At 29.1% G+C, this 22,603-nt stretch overlaps 1 protein-coding gene and 1 long non-coding RNA gene across 2 annotated transcripts; one reads left to right on the forward strand and one right to left on the reverse strand.

Moving 5' to 3' along the window:
- Positions 1–801: 801 nt before the first annotated feature.
- On the forward strand, positions 802–6,382 carry LOC105852153 (uncharacterized). The gene is made up of 3 exons (XR_001143909.3): positions 802–911; positions 1,003–1,099; positions 6,113–6,382. It is a non-coding gene; the product is annotated as an uncharacterized lncRNA (long non-coding RNA).
- A 2,671-nt stretch (positions 6,383–9,053) lies between these two features.
- LOC101494484 (peptidyl-prolyl cis-trans isomerase CYP20-1) lies at positions 9,054–11,946 on the reverse strand. The gene is made up of 7 exons (XM_004500197.4): positions 11,788–11,946; positions 11,124–11,202; positions 10,488–10,535; positions 10,378–10,401; positions 9,777–9,959; positions 9,603–9,678; positions 9,054–9,376 (listed from the first exon to the last, which is right to left on the reverse strand). The coding sequence occupies exons 1-7, from the start codon at positions 11,851–11,853 to the stop codon at positions 9,238–9,240; spliced, it is 615 nt and encodes a 204-aa protein (XP_004500254.1). The 5' UTR covers positions 11,854–11,946; the 3' UTR covers positions 9,054–9,237.
- Positions 11,947–22,603: the final 10,657 nt, after the last annotated feature.

Raw genomic sequence — 22,603 nt, forward strand, 5'->3', positions numbered from 1 at the left:
AAAAATTTGAACCCTAACAAAATTTTAATTTTTAACTTAAATAATGTTTAGAAAAAATGCGTTGCGACGCTCTCCTGCTGCACTTAGAGACAATAAGATGTGTCAGGATGTGCACTAATTGGCGCAATGCGCCCTAGTACTTCCTACTACGCTCCAGCTTCAATCAAAAGAAAATTATGCACATCTAAAATCACCTTGTATCAACACTGGCCCTTTGTAACTTTTCGAGTGTCTGTTTCTTAATGTAATTAACCCGTAACATCAAAACAACTAGAGAAACTCCAAAAATTTGTCTGGATAGAAATGATTAATACAAAAACATTTAAAGATAATCCAAAACAATTTAAATTTTTTTGTCTTCAAATAACTATAAAACTAACATAGATGAAATTGAAAACAAAAATTATTAACAAGGTGTTAAAAAATAAGAGTAGATGAATATTCATCGAAGTACATCGATGGATAATCCGATGAAACACAATACTATAAATTTAATAAATATGGGGTCAACATTGATGGATATAATTTGTGCCGTAACTCTTTTAATAATTAAATACAATTATTGCCCTTTCGCATTTTTTGTGTTTATGCCTAAATGGCTAAAATGAAAGTAAAAAAATAAAAAGTACTACTCGAAGGTGGGTAAAGACAAGAATAAACGTAAATGGCCAACAATATTTATGCAAGAATAAGTTTAAATGGTCAATTTAATGAGCTAAAGAGCGAAAGCTGTATTTATAATGTTTCTGATACGTGCAAGCATTTATTGCCACGACATGAGTTTTTTACATTATAAAGTGGTGAAATGATTCCCTTTTTTAACATAATATAAATAGAAAATATGGCTACAACTCTCAAGAGTTTTTATGTCATGATTCTTTTTTTATTTCTTACTGTAACTGAATTCAATGGTAAACAATTCTCAGAATTTTCTTAAATACTTTATATATAATCTTTCATCCAATTTCAGTGACACTCCTTTATTATTGTTTAATATCACAGCAGAAGCATGCTTGGTTAATGCGGATTGTCCAAGTTCAGATTGTACAAGGCCTGAGTATGCAATGTGCCGTTTGCATAATTGTACTTGCTATGAAGAGTAAGTATTGAAAATTATTTTGCAATTTTTTTTCTAAGCTAAAAATTCTAAGCCTTACTAACTTAAGTATTTTTCGATCATTTAAATTTAAATTCCTTTCCATGTTGTTATTGTTGTTTGTCTTTAAAAGAACCTGTGTTATTTTACTAGTGTAGCACCTGTGCATCGTCCGGGTAAAATTATATTTGGATCGATGGGAAATAGAATTTACATGATTTATGACGGAAATGTATATATAGTTAAACAATATGACAAATATATAGAAATATGCTAGATAAATATTTGTTCAATAATTATCTCATTGGTATGCACATAGAAATATTATAGAAACCAAAATGTAATGTCCATGATGTTAAATCAAAATTTAGAGAAAGAACATAGGTTACTCAGCAAATACTCCATCTTTTTCTTTGTCTTCAAGAAAATACCTCATCGATATTAACAATGGGATATACCACATAACTACGTCGATAGGAAGATATACCAAGATCCACTTGTATTTTCCCATAAAGTTAAATGATGACTATGATATAATTTGTTGAAGGAGTACCGAAGCAACAATAGGCCGAATTCTTCAATATTAGATAGAGATGATAACAACTAATGTTTAGGTAGAGTACTATAATATCCGTATCCATATTAACGGTTTAAAAAAATACTTATACATGTGTCATCTTAGATATCAACTTTAATATTTGTACTCTTACATTTGGTACCTAAGTGTCCGTATCTATATCCATACTTATTTTACACACACTTTAATAAAAATAGATTGATAAATAAATGAATTATTGTGACTAAATTTAAAAACTATTCAAATATCTTAAATTCAATTATAAAGTATTATACACTACATATAATATAATATAATATAATATAATATAATATAATATAATATAATATAATATAATATAATATAATATAATATAATATAATATAATATAATATAATATAATATAATATAATATAATATAATATAATATAATATAATATAATATAATATAATATAATATAATATAATATAATATAATATAATATAATATAATATATTTATATTAACGCGGATGCGGGAGAAGGTGAATACTATAGTACACGTACCAGCACTCATATCCGTTTAATTTTATGGGTAATTATCTATTTCAGTGTCCATACCTATTATGCGGGTTTTTATCCTACCAATTATGAATTTTTTCGAAATGAAATATTCCAGAAATTTCGAAACTTTGGATGAATATGAAATTTTCGAAGTGTATTTTTTCCAGAAAACTTCGAAAGTTTGGATGAATTTGAAACTTTCAATGCACATATACTTCGAAAATTTCAAACATCCGAAGTAATTCCATTTCGAAATTTCAGAAGTTTCGAAACTTTCGAAACTTTCAATTTTTTTTTTTAAAATGACTGAAACTTCCGAAATAAAATATCAAATTTATTATTAATATTAATTTATTACCATAAATTTATTATTATAAATTTATTATTATTTATTACTATTAATTTATTACTATTTATTACTAATAAAAATGTATTTCAAAACATTCCATTAATACCAAATTTTCGAAACTCAACATATATCGAAAGTTTTGCAAAACTTTGCATTTCGAAACTTTCATATTCTTCGAAAGTTTCAATCGAAAGTTTCGATCGAAAGTTTCTGTATTTCGAAACTTTCTTGTTCAACGAAACTTTCAAAAGTTTCATTATTTATGGGAACAATATACTTCGAAAGTTTCATCATTCAAAACTTTCATATTTTCGACCTTTATTTCGAAATTTTCATTTCTTCGAACATCAACCATTTCGAAACTTTCTAATTCCATGAAACTTTCGAAAGTTTCTATGTTTCTAAACTTTCAAACTTTCGAGACTTCCATTTCGAAACTTTCAACATGATACAAACTTTCGAACGATTTGAGGTTTCATACATTTCTCGAATATTTGAAATATTCGAATTTTTTACTTACTTTTGAGATTCGGAAGTTTCAAATGTTCGAGGGGTGGGTAGGATCAGATTCAGATATTACAAACTTTCGAAGAAATTGGGTAAAAAAGGGAAGTCAAATTTTTTTTAGGTTTTAATAGATGAAAATGAGGGTAAAATAGTCTTTTCCACATGATTGAGGGGTTGAGAGGTAAAAATGGAGGGGGGGTGGGGGTGACATGGTACAAAACCCGGGAAGTATATATAATAAAATTGAATTTCATTTGGTATCCAATTTCAATTATTTTTGTGGATCAATAACGTTATTGATGCTTTTCACCAATACGTGATGATTCAGATATACAAATTGCTTCAAAATTACATAAAATTACACCAATATAGAAGACATACTTGCAGTCCTATAATAAAACTGCACCAACAAGCTACACATTTTTTACTTCTGAGGAATTTTTTGATATATTTTACTTCAGAGTACCATTGATATGCAAGTTAACTTCAATTATATTTATTAGTACATTTTATAATATATTTTTATGTAAGTTTGGTTAACCTTATCAAAAGAAGTAGGATGAAATAGAGCATAGCAATAATTAACATTATAAAAACTCAACATAGCAATAATTTCTCAAACGAAAATTTAATTATCAACAACAATAGATAAACGCTTTAATAGTATCTCAACAAAAAGGTATTATGAAAATAATTGGTAGAAAACTTAAATGAATGAATTAAAGTGGTTAGTAGTGAAGAAATATTTAGTAGACTTTATGACATGGAGCAAGACTACATTCTAAAATAAGTATAGACACATGAAATTCAAGAGCAGTTTACCTCAATCTAGAATAACTGCCCAATATAGGACAACATAATAAGCATTCACATGAACTAGTGTACTGAGTTTTTAAAACACAAATGTTGATCAGAGGTGTGAATAAGTCGAGTCGACTGATAGAGATCTATGTCACATTTAGATTATATCAATTTTTTTTTAAATAGACAATATCTATACTTAAAAAAAAAAACCATTTAGTTAAAAAGATCAGTCTGCATGTCACATAATAAACCTTTTAGGTCTATTAGGTTGGCCTATTTAAATAAGTATAAATAATATTGTTTTTACTAGTATAATTATTATATTAAATTTTGATCATTTTGTTAGATATTCAACTTTTAATAATTTACGAATATTAATCTTCTTTAGTTTTTGACATATTTAATATACTATTATAAAATAGAATTGAAGTAGGATGTATATAAAGTCATATTCTTCAAAATATCATGTTAAATATCAAAATAGAACTTAATTGTATTGACATTTTAACTCGTTAATCTATTTAAAAATATGTTTGATTACTTATTCAAAAATGTTAAAATGAAATAGATTTTTAAGTAGACTAACAGACTATATCAGACTTCTATCAAAATCATATTTCGACCTAAAAAGTAAGCCTATGAAAGGCCACAGGTCAAGTTTAAGTCTTGAATTTTTTGAAAAGTGAGACTCAGGCCTAACAAAATCGGTCCAACCTATTCTCACCCCTAGTGTTAATCTATAGGAGGTGTTTGTAAAACAATAGAAGAATAATGTGTGACAACATCTAACTTTTATATAAATTGAAATTATTTACTCTTCTTCTCTATGTATGATCATTCAATTTTTAATTGGCCAAAATGTCTACATTTGTACATTCTTCTATTTCTTGTGCAAATCGTACTAAATAACTATACTCTTTTGAAAAAGTTATTCTGACATGATGCCACATTTTCATTATTAATTTTTTTTCAACAGTTATAAATTTTTGGCTTAATTGCAGTTTCGATCTCTTTATTTTAGTTGGATCATGAAAATAGTTCCACCATTTTATTTCTCCCCAATTTTGGTCACTCAAACAAAATTTTGGTCCAAAACTTGAAGAACTTTCATTTTTTTAAGCCACACCACACCATTTATGATCATAGATCTCAGGTACAATTGTTGCACCACGAGATCTTGAAGCATAGTGTGACTTAAAGAAGCGCAAAAAAAATGACATTTCATCAAGTTGTGGATCAAGATTCTGTTTGGGGACCAAAACTAGGGAGAAATAAAATGGGGAGACTATTTTCGTGATTCAACTAAAATAGGGGGACCAAAACTGCAATTAAACCTAAATTTTGTGTGTGCAAATTACAACTATATACTATCTTTGTCTTTATTTATAAGTATTTTTTTAACTTTTATCAAAAAATAAATAAAAATGAATTTAATGTGTTGATTGTATGTGTAGATATTCTAAAGATACTCTTTATATAGACTTAATTGTAGTTTTAGTCTCTTATTTTTACTGATTTATGAAATTGGTTCCCCTATTTTAAAAGTCGACAATTTTGTTCCATATAATTTTTTAACTAAAAAAATGATAACGTGAGATGCTTTAAATAACGTGACATATGATACGACAATGTAGAATTATTAACATTCATGAAATTGGAATAAAACGCCGAAAAAACTTAGCTTTCAACGTCAAATTTTTTTCATGTTTGTAATTTAACTAATGATATATGAATTAATTAATGCATCTAGATGGTTCTATATCATAGAATTGTACGTTATATCACTAAATATATGTCAAATCGTCATTTTTTAGTTCAAAAATCTGATAGAATGATCAAAATTGTCTGACTTTTAAAATAGGGGGACCAATTCTGTGAATTGATAATAATAGATGGATCAAAACTACAATTAAACCCTTTATATATATATATGAATGTATCCAATGCATCTTTTCATTTGTCACCTCTTGTTAAAATGGTATATATATATATATATATATATATATTATCAATTGTGTCTTTGAACATGGAAACATCAAACTATTCCTTTCATCTCTTTTATTAAAAAAATTGTGTTATTGATGTGAATATTGTAGATGTAGTTATTAATAATTTTTCATTGTAAATGAAATGTTAATTTTTTATAAATGGTGACGCAAACTTTTAAGAGGGGAGTGTGAATTTTGGGTGTAGTTATTACTAATTTCTTATTTTGTATAGATTATTTAATATTAATTACATCACCTTTAAATTTGTAGGATCTACAGGAACCACGCAGGGCGTCCATCACTTATTGGGACTTAAATTAAGATTTTGACAATATTTTATTATAATTTTATTTAAATTATATATTTTTAATTTTATGAAATATAAAATATTTTAATTCATTATGCCAATGATTGTATCTTTTTATACTTATAAGGTCTTTTAGTTGTTGTACTACTTGAATATTCTTATTTATTTAGGCTTAAATATATATGTAAAATTAATTATTTTTTTGAGACTTAAAGTTTTAGTTTTATTGACTTTGACTTTGGACCAATCCTATATCCACATGTATTTCATCTAATAAACGAATTGGTATTAAAAAGAAGATTTAAATATGTCTTTTATCTCTGTAAATATATCATTTTTTATTTAAGTCCCGGTAAGTTTTTATTTAACTTTTTTATTTAGTTCCTATAAAATCAGAGACAATCCATTTTGGTCCCTAAAAAAAGAGTTGATAAATTGTCATGATGCATGAACCTTTAAATTCACACCAACACATAATCTTTTATGATATATTAAAAATTATAATATTTTATATTATTAATAAAATAAATGTATTTATTAATTGATTAATAATTATTGTTATATTATAAAAAAATATGAATAAAAATTAAACCAAGGGTTTAGGATTTTTGAAAAACTCTTTATTCTTTTAATGTTGATTTGACGTTAGAGACCATTAATGATTTAATTCAAACAAAAAAATTTATAAAAAATAAAATAAAAAAATAATATATTTATAGAAACTAAATCCATATTTTAAAAAAATATTGCTAACACTACTCCTTTCATTGATGAAATTGGGTAGCTATGAATCAACGCGGGGAATACAGGAGCTGTACAACTAAGATATTTAGACTATGTAATAAATTTATTATATAAACCTAAGTATTTTACTAGTTGTATTGAAAGTTTTTGCTAATGAATAATATTATCAAAGTTGTGAAATTTCTTTACGAAAGTTCTACTTTGTCTTCATGGAAGATATTGATACTTATAGTCATGTAGAAAATAAATCTATTGTCTCTTACGCGTGGCTAGGTTTTCAAATTATCCTACAAATATTATAGTTTTATTTTAATTATTTGAATTTGTTTTGGTATATTTTAAAAATTAATGAAAATATTTTTTTTAATTAATGTAGGTCTAACGCTGAACCAATGTTTTAACATTAAACCAGGGTCTATTCCATGCTAATTTGATACTTTTTATTTTAGGGTGATGTTAACAAATCTAAAAGTACTAAACAAAATTTAAATTTTTTAAAAGTTAAATACTCAAATTTTCATACATTTTTAATAATAATTTTTTATATTTATATCACTAGTTTTATTAGTATTTCCTTTTTTATTTTATTTTTATAGATGAAATAACAAATAAACTCGCATATAACTACGAAATCTCGAATTCGAATCTAGAATATAATTTTCAACATATCAATATCGACATCTATCAGTTGAGTTAGAATTTAATGATCTCTTATTTTTAGTTTTTAATATAATCTATTTGTGAATTTCCATTATCATTAACTGAAATTTCATGTAATATGTCATGAACAATGTTATTTTTTGTTTAATATTATTTAGGCTTAAATATTTGATTTGTCCATGTAAGTTAGCGTCTTTTGCATTTTTGTCTCTGTAAGAATTTTTTTTTTTTTAATTTAAATCATATAAGTTCAATTTCATTTTAAAATTTTATGTCGTTTGTTGCTGTTAAAAAAAGCTTATATGGCAACCAAAAGATTGAGATGGTAGAGAAATAAATTAAATAATTAAAAAAATGAATTTAAGTAATAAAATAAATAAAAAAAATAAATGAAGGAAAGTTGAACATGTTATATTTTAGTCACTCCATCCAAAATCAAAAATAAGTTTTGGGATTATGATTCTCTTCTCCTTTCTTTATCATCACATCATCATTAATAGATCACGAACATCGAATCACCATCAACGCATTACCAACAAAAAATTGACAACTATAAGGGGTCTATAAATAAATAAATAAAATTAACATTAAATTTGGTAAATGTAAACTATAACTACAAAGAATAAACATAAAAATAACAATTTTAAGAAAAAAATATTCACATCTCAACGAAGACATCTCTAAAATTGTCGTTTGAGATTTTCATCAATGTTAAAAATGAATATACATATTGTTTTCCTACACACATTTCATCATAGTTGAACCAAAAAGAAACAGATGAATATTTAAAAATGACGGTGATGCGATGTTAGTGAATTGATAATGGTGATGCAATAATAGAAAAATGATAAGAAAATTATAATCCACAAACCTATTTTTGATTTTGGATGTAGGGACTAAAACATAATTAATTATTTAATTTATTTCTATGACATATCAATCTATCACGTCACTCCTCCGTTTGTCACATAAACTTTTAAGAGCAACTAAAAATAATTTTAAAATTAAATTAAACTTAGATTTAAATTGAAAAAAAAAATAATTATAAGGACAAAAGTGAAATACGATCAAACTTACCGGACGTATTTACGCTTTGAACTAATAATGTGTTCAAAGATTCAATACTCAGATCAAAACTATTTAGTAACAATTTTCTCGCACAAACTTATACCGTTTTGCGATGATACTTAAAATAAGATTTGAAATTATAATTTATTGCATACCATATTTTCTCTTATTTTTACCCTTTATTTTAACTAAAAATTTCAGTAATATATTTTCATGTCATTTAATATTTACCGGTTAATTCAACCACTACTTTTATCAAACATTATTAATTCAATGTGTGAGCTAATCTACTGTATGATGTATCCTCTATAAGTTCCATCGCTGTTGGTTGTTTATCCATCTTACGCTAATTTTTTAACCAAACAAAGCCTTAGTGTTGCTGCATGTACCCGACTGCCATGTTCACTTGGGTTTCCTTCTACAAATTTCATGTTAACAAATGCCATTTTGTGTCTTTTATCATTAAGGAGAAATTGCATCTAAAATATCATAAAGACGTAACCAACAGTTGACCTATTAGTACATGCTTATAAAAGATAAATAGTCCTGTAGGTAGAATGGAAATGAAAAGTTGAACATCTTCAACAAATTCTGGTTGAGATATGAGAGGGTGCATTTATAGAGGTAGTTCACCACTGTCAGCAATCACAACCTTGCTCTTGGGAGTTCCACTTTGATTTCCTTCAGCTTCAATCTTGTAAACAACGTCCATTCCAGAAAGTACCTTTCCAAAAACAACATGCCTTCCATCCAACCTATAAATAGATATACATATTAATAGAAAAAAATGCAAGATAGAAAGACAAAGTTATCAAATTGATGTATGTCATAAGATTATGGCAGAATCAAAGTTATCATGCACTGCAAATATACTTTACTATAATGGAAAAAAAAAAGGAGACTCTAAGCAGTAGAACATAACATTTGAACATGTGTTTTCTACTTTTCTTCAGCAATAAATGAGACCAGAGTTATAATTACCAGCTAGTTGTTACAGTTGTAATGAAAAATTGTGAACCATTGGTATCAGGACCAGCATTTGCCATTGATAAAAGTCCTGTTCATACAGAAAATGACAAAATCAATCACATCACAGATTCATTTAAATTTATGATTAGTAAACATCAAAAACTAAAGAGAAAAATAGAATATTACCGGGTCCAGTATGCTTTAACTTGAAGTTCTCATCTGCAAACTTCTCTCCGTAAATTGATTCTCCGCCCATTCCATTGCCGTGTGTAAAGTCACCTCCTTGGATCATAAAGCTAGGGATAATCCTGTGGAATGAGCTGCCTTTGTAATGAAGAGGCTTTCCATTTTTACCGGTCCCCTTTTCCCCTAATAATTTGAACCAAATAAAAATGTAAAAATATGTATAATATATTTCTATAATTCTATTTTGTAAGATGAATTGACACATACACCTCATAAGTTCAAACAGTGATATCAATATATTCAATGTTATTAAGAAAGGGAGGAAGAAATGTTATTTTACTCAAACATCGGTGAAAAGAAACGCAAGAAAAACATATAATTGACCTTAAGAACTTAATTAAGTCCCAACACATCTATCGATTATATCCTCAATTTGTGCTCATAAGTAGACCTATCCAGTTACAGGCCAATTGATGGAGTAAATTTATTTATTTCTTAATTTGTGTAATATGCTTAAGATGAAGCACATAGAAAAGGATTTAAACAAGTTCTTTGATCATAAGATAAAAATGATATATAGTAGCAGCAGAAACAAGCTCACCTGTGCAAAGAGCTCGGAAGTTTTCTGCAAAAAGGAATATGAAAACAAGGCTTTAGATAAAGTTAATGAATGATGTAAGCACCAATATACAGACACTTCGAAAACCTGACCTGCAGTTTTTGGAACTGTCTTGCCATAAAGACCTATTACAACACGACCTGGAAAATCAAGGATCATAGCATCAGAACCCATTATATACCAAAAGAGTTTGAATTCTCTGGCAGTTCCCTCTCGAATATCTCTCATTTCATATCACTTTCTTGCATTCTCTCATCTGCACAACTTCTAATCTAACTAAGTCTATTAATTTACAAGTGTCATGTGTATCCCTTAATTAGAAGAATTAATCTGCACACACACTTCCAGTTCAGCTCATACCACCTTAAATCACTTGATTCACTTCTATTAACCAAACATCAAATTTATTTAAACCAAATCTATCTATTATTATCCACTTATACTTAACCAGAATTCCTTCTACAAACCCTATGATCCATTACATAGGTAAATTGTTGGTTAAATAAGTTTGATATTTGACTAATAGTAAGTGATTTGTGAAAGAATGTGTGCAGCATTCCTCAATTAGAATGTTGAAGAATATTTTATGCAGAAACCCAATGCAAAACAATGATAATAATGGTCTTAATAATTAATCTTTCATCTCAGTTTAATTCGAATCATATAAAGAAAAGCAAAAAATAGAGAGAAAAACACAAGGAGTTAATAAACGGCATAAGCTTAAAAACCTGCAGCCTTTCCATCAATCTCAACATCAAAGTAAACCTTGTGAGTCACTTCCTTCAAATCCTCCTTCGACTTCTTTGCCTGCATTGATATTAAATTTTAAAAAAATTATATGAAATTTTCACCTAACCCAATTGCAAATTTGAAATCCAATCTAGTTCTATCCAACCAAGCACTATGATCGAAGGTGTACCACCGACACTAATGATTGATGGTGTTCCCGATTTCTGACACGAGTACATTGATTACATTCAATAAATTCATTTTATCATATCATTACTGGTGTCAATGTGTCACTTTCAGTGTGGTGTCAGTATCGGTGCTTCATAGCTACTAACACATGCACCTTACAGCACATTGACATCTAAACACATGTAATAATTCAAGAAAATCAAAGTAATTGAACATAACTGTAGGACGCACTTTCAATCTATAGTGTCAATATATATAGATAGATCTATATAGTCGAGCTTGTTTTTTTCTACCTAACGTAATATAGCATAATTTTCCACTGAAAAATAGAAAAACAAGTCTCGATCTTAATTCTCAAGCTAAATTATGTACTAATTTAATAATATTCGAATAATTACAAAACCAGATCAGATGAAGATATAAAAAAATGGAAATAAAAATTTGTATAGGGAAATGGAAAGAACGAGAGAAAACCTGGATAAGAGCTAGAGTTCCAAAGAGGAACAGTGCAGAGAGAAGCAACGACGTCGTTTTAGCCATCGTTTGTTCTATGATGATGATCTCAGTCTTCTTCGGCGCTAGACTGACCCGGTGAGTGTGTGTGTGAAGCGTGTAGTGACTATTGTTGCTTTATATGAGGGAACTTGGATTGCGTAGTTTGGACCAATGAGAGTACGACGCGTAAGTATTTCTTTTGTCCAGTTGGTTCATTTGCTGGGCCTTTCTTTGTAAACCCTCTTCTCAGCGCTTCTGGCCCATAAACGCGATCGAATCTACTTTCTTTTTTCTTTGTTTATCCAACTTCAATATTTATTTAAAATGTATCAAAAATAGCTTTAATTGGTCTTTTGATCCTTTATTATTTTTTTAAATATTTTTTTGGTTCTTTAATTATTTTTTTTCTTTGTTTTAATTCCTCAATTTTGCTTTCGGCAGCCACATTAGTCATTTCCATAAAAAAAATTCAAAAAGCGTTAAGTTTGTGCTACATGTCAATTAGGTCTGTCAACTAGGTTGTATGAGTCATACATATAAAAGCTAAAATAAGTCAACATTATTCAAAATTGGTAAGCATCCAAAACGAGAGAGAGAAGGAACGATGAATGACAACAACAAATTTTGACTAAGACGATGGCAACAATTTTATATTTCTTTGAAAAATTAGGATTTTGTTTTCTTCAATGATTATTTAATTAATATCCATGTTGTTTCTGTGTGGTCCCTATTTTGTGTCCCATCATTCCATTTTTTTATAGAAGTGGTTTTGATATTTGTGCATGTTATTTTAATAGGTGTGGTATGTTTTTTGATTTGTAATTCATGGAGGGTAGATTTGAGGTGTGGTACATCATGGAGGTTGTTTTGAGGATTTTAATCATACATATTACTTTGGGGTTGTGGAGACAACATGGCTTTGTGATTCAAATTGATGGTCCTTTTTTGAAGCTTTAGGTAATTTAAAGGTGATGGAGTTATCCACGTGTAGACATTATGTGGTATTATGACTCATCTCATCAAAATAGGTTGGTTTTATTTAAGGATGACAAAAAGGTGCAAGTGTGATGCATAGCTTAGTAAGAGAGCATGGGAATGTGCATTTTTTTAGTGTGCACCCAATGTCACAACCCATTGTAATTGAAAACACCGAAGAGAGTGGTGGGACTGCCATTGGCCCTAATGACCTTAGTGCTTATTTTGAGGAGAGAGTGGGGATTGGCATTGGACATAGTATTGTTGAAAAAGAAATGGTTATTGAGAAACTTATTGAAAAAGTAGTGGTAAATAGGTTTTTAAGGTGTAGACCTATTATTGGATTAGATGAGTGATTTCTGAAAGAATATTATGGTGGTCAAATTCAAACTGCCATTGGAAGATACCCTAATGATCAAATGCTACCAATAGCATTTGCAGTGGTAGAAAGGGAAATAAAGGATTTTTGGAGTTGCTGACAAATGATTTAGTTGAAACTCATGTGTGCAAGACATATGCTTTCATAAGTGATCAACATAAAGTAATTCTTTTTCCCTTAATTCCAATTATTATTTTTTTATGTTGCAAATGTTTTAATTTTTCATTCATTACACTATAGGGTCTACTTCCACCTATTGAGGAACTACTTCCAGTGTGGATCAAAGATTGTGTCAGACATCCTTACAATAATTTCAAAAAAAACTTCCTTGGAAAGAAATTGAAGGAGTTAATGTAGAGAGCAACTAAATCAACTTATTGTGATGCATGAGAAAATGAGACGAGGGAGATGAAAGCAATAAATGAAGATGTGTTCAAGTACCTAATTAATATATCACCCAAGTATTGGAGCAAGTCTAGATCCATTCCCAATCCAAAATGTGACACTTTGGTTAACAATATGTCAAAGGCTTTCAACTTTTTTATGATTAGTGCCAGAGCTAAACCAATAGTGATCATGGTTGAGGAGATAAGAGTATATATGATGGAAAGGTCGGAAAAAAATTGGCAAAAAATTGTCAGATATGAAGGTAGTATATTGTCAAACATAAAAAAAGACTTGAGAGGGAGTCATCATACACTAACAAATGGATTGCCAGGTAACCTATTTGGTCCCTTAATTATGTTAAGTGATTTCAATTTGGTCCCCTATATTTAATTATTTGTTTCACATTGGTCCTATATTGCAGTAATTTAATCCAATTATTTGTTTTTGATTTGGTAGGCGTGCTCGTGAAGAATATTTTGAAGTTAGGCATATTTCCCTCAATGGGGATAAGTATGCAGTAAACCCTGTTACAAAGGAATGCTCGTGTAGGAAATGGATGTTGAGAGACTTACCATATTGTCATGTTATTTCTTGCCTGAGGGAGATGAATGCTAATCCTTAAGAGTATGTACCTACTTAATATAGAAAGGAAACTTATGAAGCATGCTACCACTAAATGATATTATCCTACAAATAGTCAATCTTTATAGGCCACAATAAATTACACTGACCTCCAACCACCACCTATAAAGAGGCAGCCAGGGAGACCAAAGAAGAAGAGAAGCAAAGAACCTAATGAATTAAAGAAAGTGACACACAATTGAAGATAGTTGCTTTGGGAATTAAATGTAGTATGTTCCATCAAGTAGTACACAAAAAGTCTACTTGCAAACTTCTACCACATTTTATTATATTTCAACCAACAACACAATCTAAGCAAGCTACAACCACTGCAGATAATGCACTTGTAAGCAGTTCTATTCCAATAAATGATTGTAATTTGGTTCTTGTTTTTATGTATTTTGGTCCCTTACGACTTGTTTTGAATGTAATGTATGAACCTACATTTTGGTCATATATGACTTCTTTTGAAATGTTTTGTTTGCAACATTAAGATATGTTATTTTGGAGGTAATATGGGAACCTTTATTTTGGTCCCAAAATTGAAATCTATATGGCATTATTTTAATCCCATTTCTAAACATCTTTTGACTTGTTATGATATCATAATTTTTTTAATGTTTGGTAAACAATTGCGTGTACTTTAAGAACAACACAATACTTTTAACATTAATTTGATGTCATAAAATGTTTTCATACAAATACTTAACATAGAAATGAGCTACTTTTATTCCAATACAAATACTTAAATGGAAATAAAACATTGGATTCATTTATAGAACAACATCATACTTATTATTGTATTCATCAACATTACATATAAGTGTTCCAATACATCTAAACAACACTTAAAAATTTACCCCCTAAACAATACTTAAAACACTTAACATCTAAACTCTAAACCAAATACATAGAACAACACTTAAAATCCTAAGATAAGAACACCAACTATTTCAAATACATTGAAGGATTTCCATATCCTTTGTAGTTAGACAACATCAGTGTCACTAACACCAAATTGAATCCAAAAAATACACACTGACACACAATTGGTATCTTCAGCCATTTTGTTCTACAACATAGATCATGTTTTAGCATGCATACTTCATCCTTCAACTTTTCCTTTTTCTTCTTCTAACTTGCAATTTTTAGATCATATTCATCAACAATGTCATCATCAATCCACTTAAAGAAATTGCAATTCCTTTAAGATTCATTTATGTAATTTCTACATCCCTAAAACTTCCTCCCATAATTAACACTTTCAATGTCAGAAAGAGTGCGCAAAACATGAACCTCATTGTAAGGACATATGCACCGATATAAAAAGCCGAGAATTTTGGGAGGGAAGATCATCAACTTTTTTTATTTTTTTATTTTATAAATCCTTGTTATCATTTCAACAAATAAATAATGCTAACAACACACTCTTTAATACATAATTTCTAACACATTCAATTTGATTGGTTAAAATACACATGAGTCCCACCAAAATTTATATATGACTCACATTATTTGGTGGAACCTACGTAAATTTTAATCAATCAAATAGAGTGTTAAAAAAGTATACCAATAAGTGTACTAAAAAATGTCTTCAACCAATATTAAAAAAATGAGAGTTTTTCTTAACTATTTTGTTTATAAAAAAAAAGCCACAATTTCGTTCCAATGTACATATTTAGAAGGCAAAAAAGTATCATATTTTTGTCAAGAATTACTCATTTGAAAAGAAAAAATTGTGTTTTTTTTATATATATACTTCCTAAATATATGTATAGGTGAAAAAAGAATATCTGATTAAAATTCAACCCATGAGATTTTAAAATAATGACAATTATTTTAAACAGTTTATCGTGAAACTAAATTGAGATGAGATTTGTGACTCTTTTATTCTCATTCTAAATATGTTTATTTTATTTCATAATTTTTTTTGATATTAGTGTTTACATGTTTTCTCCACATGTTGCACGGATTTTCAATATTAATATATAATCTATGGCATAAACATTTTGAAATAGATTCAAGACAATTAACTCAATCATTTAACTCATCTAGATTATAAGCGTCAACCTTCTTACACAAGGCATGTTCTATATTAGGGGTATTCACATCTAATCAATCTAAAAAAAATAGCAAATAGATTAAAAAAAAATCAAAAACACCATAAAATCAAATATTATTGAATGAATTTGAATATTCTTTTGTGCAAACTGCTCAGATCGAATTTCAGATTCATTTTTAAAAATCAAATGCATTTATAAATTTTAATACTTATTTATTTTTTATTAGTATGAGATATTGCATTAAACTAGTAGTTGTTAGTTTCAATTAATTTTTAATAATACTTCTTTGTTTAAGTTGATATATTTTTATTACTATTTCATATAATTCAAACATAATCGATTTATGTTATTTCGTAATATTAATTTTTAGTATATTACATATAATATTATCCTTCAAATTTATTAATTTTATAATATTATTAAAATAATATATTACAAATTATAATTTGAATCACTCGAAAAATTGATCCAATTTAAACCATAATAATTTGGATCGGATTTTTTTTAGTTGTCATTCAAACTGAATCGAACCGCGAATATTTTAATAAGATGATTTTTTTCTCTCAAAACAGATACAAACCCCACCGCGAACTTTCTTACTTTGCATCTTCTTATCCCAATATTTATAACACGATACATAAAGTTTGTAAAGTTTTAAACGGTTACAAAATGGTTCATGATCAGAGTAGATTTCATATACATGAACACCGCACTATGTCAAAAATGAGTTCAACTCCACTCCGTTATTATTGATCAAAATGAGAATAGTTAAAGTTCATGAAAAGGACAAGAGACCATGGTAAACATCTTGAGGAAAAATCTCTAATTAATATTTTGAAGATAATTAAACATTTAATAATATTTTTTAATTTTGATTTTGATTCTACTATCTATTAACTTGTATTTTTTAGTGTATTAAATAAAGACATAAAATCAAACATAAGTTAAATTATGATAAGATGAAGCATGCATATCCATGCAAGTTCACGTGGTCGTTTTCAAATGATCAAGAATAATTTCATCATCAAATCTTGACCTATCTCACGTATAACGCAGAACAAGAGGACACTTTATGTAGCATGAATGATTTTGGAAGATTTCTCATTAGAGAGTATCTTTACCAATGAAGGAGGGTTGAAATTATAATTTTCCATTTTTAAAAATACCCGTTAAAACTCAAAGTATCTAACTCAAGATTGATCTTGGTTATAAATGTAGAATGTTTTTTGTTAGTGTAAACACACAATTTTAACTTATCTATATAATATATGATTTAGAAGATAAAAAGTAAATAGTGATAAGAGAAGATATATCACACAAAGATATATTTTGGTTCAGCCAAAATAGGTTACGTCAATTCCTCACAATTGTGAGATTTTCCACTAAGTGCTCAAAGCAAGACTGTTCTTGGTTTTTCACACAGTCTTTCCAGATCAATCTTGATCTGTTACAAAGTATTATCTTTCAACCTAGAAAGGATTTCCAAATGTTACCTTTCAATCTTTAGAGATGATTTTTACACATTACCTTTTAATCATAAAAAGATTTTTACAAATTACTCAAACTATTTCAACACAATAGTCTTGAGTTACCAAGTGATGAGTATGCTTAACTCTTGTTTGAGTTTAGATTCTTGGATTAGGACTAGCAAAAATGATTATGATATATAGTTAATAACAAAACTTAATATTTTGAAATGATTGAAAAACTTAAGAGATTTCGAATATGATTATATGAGTGATGTATTGCTTTGCACTTGAAGCTTTACCTTATCCTTCATCTTAAGGCTTCTTTTATAGGCTTCAAGAAGGCTTATGACAACTTATTTTTCTGTTGAGGAAGGTCAAGTCATCATGTGTCAGTTAGTGGATAAGATATGCTTTAAAGCATGAATGTTCTTGCAAAGCAAGAACGATCTTCGTTTCTGCTTTGAGGGGTGCTCAAGTTTAAGCTTCTTTGACAGTTGTCTTGAAATAATTGTGATATCTGGTTAAGAAAAGAACTGAATCTTTTGAAATGATTGAGAAGCTTAAGAGATTTTGAATATGATTGTATGAGTGATGTATTGCTTTGCACTTGAAGCTCTGCTTTATCCTTCATCTTGAGGCTTCTTTTATAGGCTTATGATAGCTCATTTGTCCGTTGAGGAAGGTCCAACTGTCATGTGCCAGTTAGTGGATAAGATATGCCTTAAAGTAGGAATTTTCTTGCAAAGCAAAAACAATCTTCGTTTCTTCTTTGAGGGGTGCTGAGGTTTAAGCTTCTTTGGCAATTGTCTTGAAATGATCATGATATCTAGTTGAGAACAAAACTGAATCTTTTGAAATGATTAAGAAGATTAAGAGATTTCAAATATGATTGTATGAGTGATGTGATGTATTGCTTTGCATTTGAATCTCTACCTTATCCTTCATCTTGAGGCTTCTTTTATAGGCTTCAAGAATGCTTATGACAGCTCATTTGTCTATCGAGGAAGGTTCAACTGTCATGTGTCATAAGATCTTCCTTAAAGCAGGAACATTCTCAAGCAAGAATGATCTTCATTTCTGCTTTGAGGGGTGCTGATGTTTAAGCTTCTTTGGCAGTTGTCTTCAAGTGATTCCCTATTTTTTGTCACGTGTGTAGGCTGCTCAGAAGTATAGCTGAAATGTCCAATCAAATCTATCAAATTTGTACTTGATGGTTGCTCAAACTTGGAGAATGATCTTGCTTGATGCTTTCTAAAACATGGAGAACGATCTTGCTTGATAGATTATGAATCACAACTTTTGCCTTTGTTCTTTTAATGATTTGATCTTTGTATATCTCTTGTGAAATTCTGGAAATAGATTGTAAATCATAAAACCTGACTTTTCTTTAAGAATCTAAACATTCTTGTTACCTTGGAACTGTGAAGAACGTTCTACGTTTTACAGAATTCTATCAAGAATGTTCTTCGTTTATCTGAATGAACTTGCTTCTATTTAATATGATCTACCTTGAAATGCTTAGTACCTATCTTTGAATAACACACTCAAACACACATGTTAAACACCAAAACACTTAAAATCATAATTAGAAGTCTTAATTAACTTTTGGTTGATTATCATCAAAATATTAATTTGGGATTTTGTCTCAACAGCATTATCATTGCGTAAAGTGCGATTGGATACACCAAATTGAGTTTTAATTTCCTTATAAAATTGATCAAAAATAGAAAATAACTCATACCTTTTTTTCACTAAAAATAACCATGTACAACAGAAAAATCATCAATAAATGTAACAATACCTAGACTCAATAGTAGAAATAATATGAAAATGACCTTAAACATTTGAGTGAACTAAAGCAAACAAAGAAGAAAATCGTTTATTGGCTCGATCATAAAAATGAATACGAGTGTGTTTTTCTAACTAACACAACACACAATATAAGCTAGATAATTTGGAAATATTAGGTACTGACTGTTGAGGATTAGGAAGGGGAAATATGTGGTATGGCACGACGTTGATGGATTTGAGAGGAAAAAATAGAGGACATTAGACTCGCATCCTTTGACCGACACCAATTTGTCGTCCTAAAATTTGATCTTGCAAAGTAACATTGCAATTAATAAAGATGAGAACACAATCATGAGAATGACTCAATCGACCGATAGAAATTAAATTAAATTAAATGGACAACCAAACACATTAAAGACAAATATGATTGAAAGAGAAGAAATGATTTGGATAGAGCTAATCAAATCCCATGGGACTGTGTTTTAAAACCATTGGTTAAGACTACACTAGATAAATAACCAGAAGTTATGAGAGAAGATAAATGAGCCTTATTGCCAATAATATGGTGCTATGCACCAAAATCGACAATCCACGTGTTAAGGGAAAATGAGATGCAAGCAGGTGAATTACCACTTTGTGCCGCCGAAACAGCTAAAGCAGAGTTCTGACGATATTCTATCCACTGAAGAAAATCTTCATAAATCCCTATAATCAGTAATGTTAGTACATAGGTGCACCTAAGAGGGAGTGTGAATTAGGTGTATATAAATTTTTTGGTTTTTAGAGGCTTAGTGGATTATTTTTTATGTTTAGGATTGATGTATGTAAAAATGTAAATGACAGAAAAATAAAGAACGCAACAGTTTATCATGGTTCCCTTTATAATCAATAGTACATTCAATCCTCTTGCACACTACAAGAGATTTTCCACTATTTGTTAGAATAAGTACAAGTCTAACTCTAAGACTTTTGCTACAAACTTCTAATAATCACCATAAGATAGCAAACCATTATCTTAGTTTACAACACTTGAAGAAAGAACACTACTTTTCTCAATTTACACAATAACTTGAATGATTTTATAATAATCACTTTGACTAAAATCAATAATGTATGACAATTAAATACAATGATAACTATCTAATATAATTTCAAGTACAATAGATAACTTTTCTCAACGATATGACAATGTAAAATCTGTACTTGAAATATGAAACTAAGACTTTGAATAAATCAAAATGTTTCATAAAGTTTTTTCAAAGTTGTTATTAGATTGATGAAAATATTTGGAGAAGAGTAATTCGTTAAGTTTGAAGCTATGAAGACATCACTTCAGATCAGTGGCAATCGTTCCTAGAGGTTTGATGAATATATGCAATGATCCAAGTTGAATCTGAACTGAAAAATTGCATTGTTTCATAGTTGTATTCGACTACAGCAGTTGTGTAGTCAAATACACCTCTTGTAACATTTAGTTTTATTCAAATTTTACGGCTTGTATTCGAATACACATTCTTGTAGTCGAATACAGATGAGTGAGTTTTGCCACTTACTTGATTTTGTATTCGCCTACACCATGTTGTAGTCGAATACAATTGTGCAGTCTTAGCTACTGACTTAACACCTGTGTTCGGATACACCATCTCGTAGTCGAATACAAAATTCCACTTTTAGGTACTGACTTGAGTCTGTATTTGGCTACAACATGTTGTAGTCGAATACAACATTGATTTTTGTCAAAAACTTTATTTTCAAACATTGTTTATGCATTTTAACACTTTGAAAATTCTTTTGATGCATCATGTACCTTACATTTATAAGACTTCTAGCATAATTAATCATAGTTTACTTCTTTTTGAGCTTGCAACTTGATCAATTTCCTTGGTCTTTGTCTTCATAAAAAATATAAGTATTTTACATTCTCTCTGCTTTTTTATAATGGCAAAACCTTGTTGTTGGTGAGACTTGAAAGCATTTGATCGTTTTAAAATTTTATCCCCCGTAATACATGGTTACTCCCCCTTTAAGCTTGAGTTCATGCCATCATGTTTTAAAATTTTTAAAGACCTACATAAGTTTTAACGGCAACAACTTACCAATTTTCTCTCCCTATTGACATAATAAAAAAGAAGGAAAACAATAGAATTTTTTTTCATGTATACAAATAATATATAGGGAATAAAGACATCACATAAGGTAGGGAATAAAAACATCACATAATTGAAATTCAAACATGTTCAAGTTTTGGATCACGATGCAAAACCATAGTTATAGAATTACAACCAAAATAACCATAAAGCATTTAACGACAAAGAAAACAAAAACCAATTCAATTTCAACATCGAACTACATATCATCATCTGATGGGAGGTAAATGTGGTCAATTTTGAAGGACATGCCATTGAGTTCATGCAACAAAGTTTCATGGTTTTTGGCAATGGTGGTCTCCATGGTTTGAAAGCGGTTGTTGATGGAGGTGTCCATATTCTGAAATTGTGTAGTGATGAAGGTTTGCAAAGAGTTGAGTTTGTCCATGACCATGCGGTTTGAAATGTGATCATCATCAAATGTCGTTTCTTCAGCGTCGTCGTTATCTTTGACACTAGTAGATGTCTGGCCAAGATCACCTTTATGGACATAGACTTGAAGTTGTTCGTTCCACACTATCTTTATAATCGGAAGCACGTTCAAATCGAGCAAATTGTCTTTGAACGCTTTATACATAACTTTTCATGAAAAGTCAACTTTAAAATGATCCAAAATTCTGATGACCTCTTTGGCCTAAGGTAAACCAATAGCATCCTTGGAAGCAAATAGGACAGAGCGAACAAAGCAAGACCCATTGAGATCACATCCTTCTATCATGAAGAACATGACCTGAAGCTCAAATTCAGATATTTGATAGCAATGTTGTAGCTAAAATATCACTAGAAAGGGGGTTGAATAGGGATTTTGTTGTTTAAAAAGGTTTTTTTACGTGTTTTGAAAAGTTATCCTCTCTGAGAGGATGCAAACCCGATGACGGTAATTTAAACCTTTGAATTTGAGCTGACTAAAAGAGAGAGAGAGAGAGAGAGAGAGAGAGAGAGAGAGAGAGAGAGAGAGAGAGA

Source organism: Cicer arietinum, chromosome 5 (genome assembly GCF_000331145.2).
Source record: "Cicer arietinum cultivar CDC Frontier isolate Library 1 chromosome 5, Cicar.CDCFrontier_v2.0, whole genome shotgun sequence".
In the NCBI taxonomy this organism is placed as follows: domain Eukaryota; kingdom Viridiplantae; phylum Streptophyta; class Magnoliopsida; order Fabales; family Fabaceae; genus Cicer; species Cicer arietinum.